Raw genomic sequence first — 12,071 nt, forward strand, 5'->3', positions numbered from 1 at the left:
AATGTGCGTAAGCCTCTTGTCAGCTGCGACACCGCTGACCAAACAAAACGTTTCAAGCCGGTCCAAAAATTCCTCGGGGGACTGATGGTCGTTGAACCCCTTAAACCTTGGAGGCTGACCTGGCTGACCTCCTGTGGAGCGCGGAGCGCAGTCGCTCACCGGTTGAACCGCCGCCGCCGTTGTCGTAGAACCCATAGGCACTGCCTCGGCCGCCATCAGTCTTTGTCTGACAGCTGCCGCGATTTGCTCGCGTTCCATGGTAGATCCGCTCGTCTGCCCCAGCAGATGCTGTACCAATTGTTCGGGAACGTCCACTGTCTCCATGTTCACGTAGATCCCGGACGAGCCCCCACTTGTCACGATCGACGACACGCCACACGTGGTCCCGAACTACCGCTTTATTTTCCGGCACGCCAACCTTCCGCACCACACAACCACACTCCGAGTTTTCCCTTTTTTCCACTCTCCTCCCGCACGCTCGCGCCGCTGTCCTCCCCGCACTCACGCCACCTGTTCGTCGCTCAGTCAACTACCGTCGATCCCGCGCCTGGCCTCCGAGAACCGCGGCTCCTCGTCATGGGTCTTGGGCTGGCTTGCCGCGGGTCTTGCGCGTCACACACTTGCTGATCATCGACAATGCACAAAGTGGCTGGTGGAAAGAAAACGCATGGCTATAGATTTGAAAACTAAGTGCTTCTAGCCGATGAGGCGATCGTCGCGAATGTGCTTGCATCAGATAGCGACCGTGACGATGGCAGTGATGACGCAGTAGGGCAGGTTGCCTCAACACTGTCCTCACAGGAGGCCCAGCAGATGATTCAGTCTCTCCGGGGCTTTTTTTATTGCGAGGAACCTTCTGCTGCATTATGTGGAGCACCTGGATGCCTTGGAGGAGGATGTCGGCAAGCTTCGTGTAAAGCATGCAAGGTTGACGGACATAGGGTTTTCTCGTGCAAGCCAGTGAGAAGTACGTGGCGAGATGCTTGTGGCGATCTCGCCTCAGCATTTCTTATGGATTTCTCAAGCTGATAGGCTGCCGCAGCAACCTTCTCGTATTCTTTAAAAGGCCCCTTTTGGGGGCACAAGAGCGATGCCTCGGCGCAGCTTGCATATCGCTTGTACCCATGAGAGAGAGAGAATGAAGAGGAAAGGCAGGGAGGTTAACCAGATATGAGTCTCCGGTTTGCTACCCTACACTGGGGATGGGGGATAGGGGTTAGAAAGATGACAGAGAGGAAAGCACTAAAAACAAAAAAAAAAAGAAGGAAAAAAATAAAGAAGGAACACGCACACATGGAGACACACACACAAAAGGCGTTCCAGTTAAAGTCGTTCACACAGGCCAATAGATCGCAAGAAGCACAATAGCGCTTGCACGGCCTTCTGTGACGGTAGGTCCTTTCGATGTTGTAGAATTCTTTTTTCGGATAGCGGTTGGTCGTCCAGTTGGTCAAGTTCGTGGCGAAGGCATGCGCTCTATGGACTGTACGGCGGGCAGGCACACAAAATATGGCCAATTGATTCTTCATGGCCGCAGTGGTCACAGGTTAGGGTGTCGGTCATCCCTATGCGAAATGCATAGGCTTTGGTAAAGGCAACGCCCAACCAAAGTCGATATAAAGGCGTGGCATCTCTACGGCGAAGCTGTGATGGCGCTCGAAGACTTAGTGTGGGATCAAGTGAGTACAGTCGCGTATTTCTTAAATGTGGCTCATTCCATTGCGACGTGGTGCACTGCCGAGCAAGTAGGCGGAGCTTCTGTGCCGCGTCAGTTCTAGAAAGAGGAATTCGGAGGTGGCGCTCTTCGGTAGGGGCTGATCGGGCAGCATGATCCGCCCGTTCATTGCCGATAATCCCGCAGTGACTTGGAAGCCACTGGAAGGTTATTTCATGGCCTGCATCACTTATATGGTGTAACGTCTTTAATATTTACGGATTGTAGCTGGTTAGCTTGTAAGGCGTATTCACTTGGAATGAATTTCCAGAATGACACTAGTTTGGATATGAGCGTCAACAAATTCACCGCATCAAGCACTGTTGTTACACTTACTTTATTTAACAAAGCGCTCTTCCATGCATCGAAGCACAAAACTAACTGGAATGCCCATGACTCCTCTTTGCACATATAGCAGTGCCATTCTTGAACGCCGACAGTCGCACACTGTTATGCGCAATCTGAGCACCTAGGAGCCAGTTAAACAAGTGAACACAATCAGCAGCCGAATGGAGAAAGGTGGTGGCGAGGGACTCTGGCCTCCCAGACAATTTTCTCATATCAGCTCTACCATCCCTTCATTTTGATTTCTTCATGCAACCCGATTATAACAATTATCGTTTATAACAATGGAACTTTCATGGTACTTGAATATTATTATAAGTGGGTTCAACTGTACGGTATTTAACCGATTCTAACAAGTGCCTTCCTTTTTAAAAATATTATGCGGATCCCACGCACTGTGGGAATCAAAGTAAGCAAAGCTTGCTGCGCTGTTTGCTTTGATTGAAGATAATTAGCGGTGTTGTTGATGGTGAATGTTTCATTTCTTGTTTAGTCTAACACGAGAATGGAGAGTTGATGTTAAACATTACCTCGCATGCACCACTGCTGCTAGTCTGAGTAGTACACACAACACATCGGGGTAGATGTTTGCTTCAAGCGTTGCTGCGCGCAATACCGTGTTGCATAATGATCGCACTCGCGTAATGATCGCACCCCTGAATTTTGTTGTCAAAATTCAATTTTTTTGCCTTTCCCATGTAATGATCGCACCCCGAACTTGCCACAGCGATATGTCGTGTGCCAAGTCTAGCTAATGATGGCATGGCAACTGTCGAATGCTACGCAAACGACTCGAAGAATACCAAGAGGTCTGCAAGCACCAAACATTCTTGAGCAGATGCCCCATTTCATACCTTTCCACATTTCCATGAAAAAAAAAAAAAAAAGACCGCTACAACCGAACTTGCCTTTATTATGTGTAGGCTTTATAATGGTTGCGGTCAACAACAACAAAAATAGGTGCCTTTCGATTCTTCTTGTCTGCACTCGTGGGCGCGCAACAAATCGCGAGCGGCAACGATAGCAGCCACATTTACACTGATACGTTAGAAGTGTACCCTGTTCATATGCCAACACTTGTAACACAGCTAAGATATTCGTCCAGCCTTAGAGGAAATGTGCCGTATTAGGATAGTAGCGAAGACAAATGCTGCAGCTTCCGCAGTGTGGCCACCATGTGGTTATGTCACTGGCAGCTAAGCCCGCTCACCTCTGTTTCTGTCCCCTCCAAGTGGTCATGGCTAAGTTATTGCCACAAACTTGCCGATAGTAATGATATTATTCATTACTGATACAGACGAAACTGTTTAAATGCGCGTAACATATTCACGAGAAGAAAAAGAAATCGCATTCGGCGCATTCCGCTTGCTTTGCCGGCAGCCATGTTTGTTTTGGTGTCCCACACTGTCACAGTTTACCTGTTTGTTGACCTGTTGCCATCTCACAGCAAGTGCGGGATGAAAAAAAAATGTTTTCTTTTCGCAGGAAGTTTAACCCACATAATGATCGCTCCCCTGAATTAGCGCAAATTTTTTTTACGAAAAATTCCGTTCGTTATGCGAGTAAATATGGTACTTAACAACCTTTCAGAGGGTTGAGCATATTCATTGCCTCAAATGGCACATCAAAACATTACAGAAGTATTAAACTTTAATTGAATTGTGGGGCTGTACGTACCAAAACCACAATTGGATTATGAAGCACGCCGTAGAGGCCAACTCCGGATTAATTTGGCACTTTGGTGTTCTTAACGTGTCCCTAAATCAAAGTGCACGAATATTTTTTTATTTTGCCCCTGTCGAAATGCAGCTGCTGTGGTTGGAATCAAACCCAAGATCTCAAGCAATGCTACAGGCGCAAAGCTACCGTGGCGGGCACAGAACTGTTGATTTGACATGTGACCGCTTCCGTAGTGTCACCTGCACAATTGGACATGAAGGAGGAGGACTATCCTTGTTTCTTAAGCAGTTCGCTTTTTTCCCCCAAGCGCTTATTTTTTAATTTTGCAGTTTGGCAATCGTCAAAGTAGAAAGCGAAAATGGCCACCTCCCGGAGCGGCACGCACGCTTTAAGAGATAGCAGATCTCGCTATTCCGCCGAGTTCCCGGCTGACTGTATCTACAGGTCGAACAGCAGCGAGTCTGAGGATGCTACCTTTTCATCGGACTTCGACTATGAGAGCGACGACTATTAAGCGAGCCCGGAGCATCAACGGTCGTTCAATGTTCCGCTCAATACCTTTTCAATTAAAAATTTTGATTTTTTCAGAGATAGTGCCAATTAGACAGCAATACATTTTGTATATCTTATAATTTTTGTTACATCTTTTTCTTAGTAGATGCAAGTGTGTCTTTACAAACTTTGTTCAATTGTATCCCACAATCTTGATTTTGGCAATTTATATCTTTTTACAATCTACAGCTCATTAATAAGCTTTTACAAATAAAAAGTGCATTCATTCTGCCTTTTGCTTATGTATTACATAAAATATTGAGTGCAGTAGTTCCTTCAGAAAAAAAATTGGCATAACCTACAAAAAACACCTATTTTCCCCATGGTAGGGAAAGAGTTAAGGTCGTGTTTACATTATTTTTCTACTTTGGACAGAAAGGAAGTGGGCACACATTTGATTCAGGGGCGTGTTAGAATCTGGCGAATATATCTGCCACATAATACTGCCAAATTAATTGACAGTGTCGTGGCAATTATTTTTTTTATTATGTTTATTTGGCCCACCAGATAATTTCAATTTCGTCAGTCCCATCAGGGTCAAATTAATGGAAGTCAACTGTAGCACTAGGCCACCATAAATACTTTTTATTGTAGATGATGGGCTGTGCCTTGATTAGCATAAATGATAAAGGTACGTTGAGCACACACTGCAGCATGTAACGTATGCCCAGAATTGGCACCAACGAGTAAATCAAAGCTACTACTGAAACAAAATCGGTTAAACACATTTGAAACACTTGTAAAATGGCATGTTGAAAGGGCAGCAATCCAACAAGTGTCGGCCACATAAATAACAAAATTGATTGAAGCCTTTGGCATTCACACACATAGCAGAAAGGCAGACTTCATGGAAAATTGAGAGCAAGTATTAAAAGGAAACATTAGCAACAAAGACCTCTTAAAACTGCAATCGCAGAGCTTTTTCACATGACGCAGTTACCTGCCTCTGTCTCAGACAATGAACAGACAGCCATTACAAGTGTTCTTTTTTACATTGTAACAGTAACATTTGTCTATAATGCACTTTGGCTGGGGAATTGTTATATAGCATGGTTATTGCCAAATGCGGCTAGCGCAGTTACATAGCAGGCGAAACGGCAGTTAGACTACTAACCGCGGTTGACTGTAAACCGACCATGGCAACCTCTGTTTACAGTAACCGATGTTTCGCTAACAGTCAAGATGATAGACGCTGTATGAATATGCTGTAGTGTTTGTACTTCGAAAGTGCAGGTACTTCTGCTTCAGCATTCCACTCAGAAATGCTAGCCACTTTTATATCCAAGACGGCAAAATGCCTGACAAGGTATCGGAACTGTCGTGCCTACACATGCCATGTAGGCACGACTGTACGTGTAGGCACAACTGTACATGTCGTCTCACTGTACATGTCGCACTCATCTTGTGTCACAAACTAGGTTTAATTTTGGATGTGGACGCAATATTATTCTGTGGCGGAATTCAAGTGTGAATTGAAACTATAACCATGCCCTATTATTGCCACCATGAACCATGAATAGGAATGTCCGTGGAACTCCAGCAGGCTACAGTTGGTTTTCACCACGGTTAAGCAATCAACGAAGACGAAGTTTAACCACGGTTAAGGCCATCCATATACCAAGGGCACCATGGTTGTAAAATCGGAACAAACCACGACTATACCCGAGTGAATAGCCTGCCCTTTACTTGCCTTGTTCCACTACAATCACTTCACCTAATACAAACTTTCCCGAAGGATTGACTAGACCATCACATTTACTCGGACTTAATGAGTAGAGTTGTGCAAATAGCAATTTCCGAGACTGAATCGAATACAAACCAAATAATGCCAGAAGTGAACTGAATATTTTTACAAACTGAACGGTCGTTATCGCAATTAATCTGAAACAATGTTCACAACTATCTGTCATTACATAGTATGTTCTCAAGCATTTTTTACTAAAAGCACAAATGGAGCATTAGGAGCAAATGAGTAGTTTCTTCACATGCAGAGGACTCTCCAGTAAGCGCAAGTGATCGCTGTATAGCCTGTAAAGTTCAGCTACCTAAGCAACGTAGCCTACTCTACTATGCAAGTTGTCATGTTTTATGTCTATACTATGCCCGTGGAGGTACCATACTTTTGCTCCAATTTTATGTTTAACAGGGTTCAGTTGACGTTCTGAAATATTAAAAAAGCATTAGAAAGTCACTTGCATTTACGAATATTGACTATTCGATTTGAAGAATAAAACAAATAGGACCCTATTTGAGTCGTTATTCAAAAGTTTCAAATAATTGCGTACCCCTAATAATGAGACAATTGTAACGAGGGGGGAACTGTTCATTACATACAGTGGGAAAAGTACGAAAGCATACGAAAGCAACGAGAGGTCAATGGAGGCAACAAAAAGTATGTTTATTTTGGACATGTTGACTAGCACTTATCAGTTTTCTCAATATGTGATCCTTCACTCGTCTTCGCCGTGGTCATAGGCAGAGTTCTCAGAAGTTTTTATTCTTAGTGTCAGCTTCCAAGAGAATGTCATCTTGCATGCCGTCAAATTCATTTGACATGGAGCACTCGTCAGAAAATGATATGCTAGACTTGATACCATGCGGTAGGCATTCACTCAGCAATTTGCAATGCACAAGGTTGCTTGATCCTCCTAAAGGTGTCAGCGTCTATCTTCCTGGATTTAATCTGTGTGTAGCATAAGCAACCTGTCCTTAAAGTCTGTTTAGGCAGGCATCCAGTGGATGCAGAATAGATATCCCACCGAAAACGACAATGTGGGTTATTGTTATGGCCAGCTTTTTCCATTGGCGAGGGTATATGGTGTTGGTAATATGGTGCGTACGGCACATAGGAATTTTTTTTTCTTTCGTCAGACATCCACTAGCTATAACAAACAATGCGGCCTGGAAACATTCTAGTACACGGTTTATTTTACCACAGAGCACATGCAAAAGCTAATTGTGCCATGGCTGCTTGCTATATCCGATAGCGTATTTACTTAAATCTAGGCCGGCCCCGATTCTAAGCCGACCCCCGAATGTCCGAAGCCATAAAAAATTTTAAAAACTTACCTCGAATGAACAACGAACAAAAAAGTGAGGACAGTGTTCACAACATCAAAACAGTATTTATTCAATATGAACATGCCGAGCTCACTCTACGCCATCATCGCTGCTAGCCCCGTACGCTTGTGGACACGCACAAGCTTGTGTCTGCGTGCCCATGCATGCACACAGTGCGGCACGGCTTGTACGCATCGAAACTCGCGCAATCTCTGAACAGCTCCTCTGTTATTGCGTGCTTATCTTATCACTATGATCTCCTCCTTGCAGCACAGACAAAAGGTGAGGTCTCCGGTTGCCCCCTCCAACGATGGACGTTTTTCTCATCGATCATGGATCGATGCTTAAGTCCTGCCCGGCTTGAACGTTTGACGATGCCTCTACGGCTAGCACAACTTTTTGTTTGTGGCATCGCCTGTTTGGTGCCATTACAATAACGCCACGCCGCATGCCAATACTTATAGCCACGATAGCGATAGACTCTTGAAACAGTTACACCCTTTAGGGTGTATATTTGTCCCATAATAATCGTCATCTGCCTTGCTTTCATTTCCTTGTTTGAAAAAGCTGCACTCTCTACTTTCCCTGTCGAAAATGCCATGTCATGCCAATAATGCACATGCCCTTCGCGACTTGGAAGTACTGGGCTCGCAGCGATAAATAAAAGGAATGCGGGCAAGACAGATCACAATTATTGTAGTGGGACAAGATAAGCGCCAAAGGGCATCAAAATGGTCAAAATAGCAGGTCAAAATGGCAACGTCACTCATGTACTTCGGTTGGCTACTGCCGTGGCTATTAGCGGTTATGCTAGCTATGCACCATATTTATCCTTTTCAATTACAAACTGGCACGTTTTTTTTTTTTTTTTTTTAATCCTTGAATCTAAGCAGACCCTTGAGTTTGTTCTTTTTCTAATAATCGTATACTAAACTATTGGCCTATATTCGAATAAATACAACATATTGTTAAAACTAGTATTATTATAAGTGGTTTCAACTGTGCTTACTATAAGTGGGATCAAAATATACTGGCGTAGACACAGGGTGAAGGAAGACACCTGACTGTCAGCATTACACCATCTGATCTAAGTGTAGGACCAACAAGATTTCTATCCACCCTTTCACCTGGCAGCAGATAATCGCATTACTGGAGAATGACTTCAGAACTGTCTCGCAACAAAAAATGAAGTTGGGTGGAAACTCACTGCGATACTGACTTTTATACGTTGTGCTAGCTATGCACCATATTTATCATTCTCAATAACAAACTGGCAATTTTTTTTTAATCCTCAAATATAAGCCAACCCTAGACTTCGGTATATGATTATTATTAAAAAAATATTTTCGTAGATTTGAATAAATAAGGTATATTGTTAAAACTGGTATTATTATAAGTGGGTTCAACTGTGCTTACTATAAGTGGGTTCAAAATATTCTGGCATAGACACAGGGTGAAGGAAGGCACATGAGTGTCAGCATCACACCATCTGATCTAAGTGTAGGACCAACAAGATTTCTATCCACCCTTTCTCCTGGCAGCAGATAATCGCATTACTGGAAAATAACTTCAAAATTGTCTCGCAACAAAAAATGAAGTTGGGTGGAAGTTCGTGGTCATGCACCATGTATTCCAGCATCATCAGTCATGTTTTCTCATTCCCAGCAGTCTGAATTCAGACTTTCGAGCTAGTGATGCTGTGCAGAGTCTTGGCTGTTGCAATGTCAAGATACATGGCAGTTTGGTCAGCATTGCCAATATGCCCCAATGGCATGCTTGCAGGACAACACAGGTTGAGCTTTGCTTCAAATCCTCCCAGTAGCTTCTACTGTATTAACATTCACTGAAGGGAAGTGTCATTCTTCCACAAACCCTTGCACCCACTTGACACTTTAGTAGCCTTCCAGGGTATGCATTAGCTAAGTGACCATCACTAGCTTTCCACTAAATAAGCTAAACACTGACTCGCATGACGCAGCTGTGCTGTTCAACAGACTCTGATACTTTGTTCCAATTGAACACAATGGCTATAGCAAGGCTAATGAAAACCTTTCTAGTTGGGCTTGCATTTTGAACGCACCTCCCACTGGAGCCATCATGTGTGGATAGTGGATTCATTCACATTAAGATGTCAAGCAGACAGAGAAGTAGGCACGATAAAGCCTGCTTAGAGGTGTACTGACATAATGTTTTGCATTAACTGAAGGTCTGGGACCTCTAAACACTAGAGATAATGCACGCAAGACTTAGAGCACCCCAAATAATTTCATGCAACTGCTTTTCTATTGCCAGTTTTGGCTTCATTTCTAATGTGTTGCGACGTCGTCATGCAAAAGGTGGTCACAAGGAACAAGAGACTGACGGTTTCACACTCGCTTAAGCTGGCTCAGTCGCCTGATATGCTGCTGCATTGGCTCCCACGAGCCCCATCACAGGAGGTGACCGAGTAGGACGCAACGAGTGTCAAAACCTCGTAATGCCCTGCTCCCACATGATCGCTTTGTGCATTGTGACATTACGACACAGTAATACGACACAGCGAAACCAGAACTGGCTGTAGAAAAGCTATTATATTACATTATTTACTGCCCTCTGTGGCTTTTCATTAATTATTCTGGTGCTTAAAGGTTTAGAAGTAAATCAATTGACATGAAGAAAAAAAAGAAAACAAAGAAAAGGAGGTGATAATGTCATGTCAGTATTCCATTAACACCATGGGAATGCCACAACCAATGCCACAAGAATGGACAAGGGCACAAAGTGACAGAAGCAAACTGAAAAGTAACATTTTTACGTTTGATGGATGTGGCATTGGATATGATAGTGTCCACGTTTCCAACATATAACAACACAACTAAAAAAAAATATCACAAGATGGATACAAAGCGACACTTCTATAGTTAACCAAATTACACTATTCACCTATGCGACATCAAGAAACACAAATATGAAGAACACCCTCATCTAAGAGTAGAATAAATATGGCATCAGAAAAACAATCCTACATATGAATCTAAACATGGACATGGCTCCAACCAACACTCTTCAGTTTCTCTAAGTTGCCAATTGTGCCGGCATAGTGGCCAGTGAAATGTACAATTATCAAAAACCAAAGCAAGGTGTCAAGTTGAGTGACTGAAGGCAAGAGTGCTGCACAATGCCACGCGTGATCATTCCAGCATGTGGCCCACATTTACAGAGCCTGGAAGCCTTCTCAAGCTACTTAGCAATTTTCATGCGGAACAGCCAGCCAGCATGCAAACTTGCACGCTGTCCCAAGACGTGCAAAGACTCACTGGCACTGCTGCCGATAGACCGGTGCAGGAAGTGCTGCATGCGTGGACCAAGGGCACCAAACAGGTGAGGAGGCAAGCCCCTGGCTTCTAGCAGGGCTGAAAACAGAGCAGCATCAGAGAATTCATCAGTACTGCGTCGGAAAGTGCCAAAACATATTTTCTTTTTTGAAATGAAAAGCATATATCTAAAGCATTATAAGATACACATATGAACATATAATCATTCCATACTGTTTCATACTTAGCAGGCAAGCTTTGCAAGTAGTCTGGTAATGGAAGTGTAACTCCGCGCATTGCACTGTACATTTTTTATCTGTGATGCTTTCCGTGAAACAACTGCTTCATACATCACAACTACAACCTTAGACGTAAGGTTAAGTCAAGTTTTGTGTTATCTGCGCTCCTTTGTGCTTCCACTATGTGAAGTACCGTCGATCATGGATATGTCAAACTCGAAGAGGATTGCAATAGGTGTATAGATGGCCGTATTTTCAAAATCTAGTACGATATACAGACATAAAAAGTATGCTTTGATTAAGCATCACGAGCTTACTGCGAAGTGAAACTGCTTGGTCCGCACAAAATCTCAGAGCTGAAACGAGATAAAATTCTTGGCCCGGTTTAAAATCCTTGAAGCAGCCTCCCGTTCCTGGCCAGGCCAAACTTCACGTGGAGGAGCGCTACCAATGACTCGTTCGACATTCTATTTCGAAAGTTGGTTTTAATGAGCGAGACCTGGCTAAACACTCATTCGACGGCGACATTTGATACGGGCAGTGATAGCAAAGACAGAGGAGGGTTTGGAGTTGTGTAGTGAATGGAGGGCTGTGGTGGCTGTGGGGCAACGGAAGAGGATATGTTCTACGTTGGCGTTGGAGCAGGGGCAATTTGGGCAGGAAGGGTCCGAGCGAATTACCACATAGGCGCCATGCAGCAGGCTGAAAATTCGACAAATTTCGGTTAGGTTTAGCCCGGTGTTTACCCTCCATTCTGGCGCCGAGGTCACCCGCGGCGCACCGTCAACAGGAGTTAGAAGCTTCTCATGCTTAAAACGTAGGACGCCGAAAGCTCATATGTGGAGACAGCAACAGTCTATGTTCGCTGGCGCGGGTAGCGTTAGTTCGCAGATGGAGAAGCGTTTCCCAAGGCCAGCTTTCTTAATTAAAATTATCAAAAGGCCGCGATCCTTTATCTTCTGACATGCATATGTGTTCTCTCACAAAGGACTTGCAAATTTGGATTTTGTAGCCGACATGCTCAATTTCTTTAACCTGCTGTCGACGAGATTTTTGTTTCATTATGCATTAATGGAACATAAAAGGTCGTTAACCGGTGGATCGCCTTCTAATCTTTCCCTACATTGCCAAGATTGTAACTGCAAGCCAGAGCTATATGAATGCGTGATATTGTACAGACATAAGAAT

The 12,071-nt window shown here is 44.0% G+C and overlaps 1 protein-coding gene across 4 annotated transcripts in view; it reads right to left on the reverse strand.

Annotated features, from left to right (window-relative positions):
• ctrip (E3 ubiquitin-protein ligase ctrip) overlaps window positions 1-12,071 on the reverse strand; it is a 176,418-nt gene that overhangs the window by 136,689 nt on the left and 27,658 nt on the right. For all 4 annotated transcript variants that reach the window (XM_050189402.2, XM_050189404.3, XM_050189401.3 and 1 more), the window contains exon 7: window positions 10,648-10,743. In XM_050189402.2, coding sequence (XP_050045359.1) covers window positions 10,648-10,743 — 96 coding nt within the window. The remainder of the gene's footprint in view (window positions 1-10,647; window positions 10,744-12,071) is intronic.

Source organism: Dermacentor andersoni, chromosome 2 (genome assembly GCF_023375885.2).
Source record: "Dermacentor andersoni chromosome 2, qqDerAnde1_hic_scaffold, whole genome shotgun sequence".
NCBI lineage: Eukaryota > Metazoa > Arthropoda > Arachnida > Ixodida > Ixodidae > Dermacentor > Dermacentor andersoni.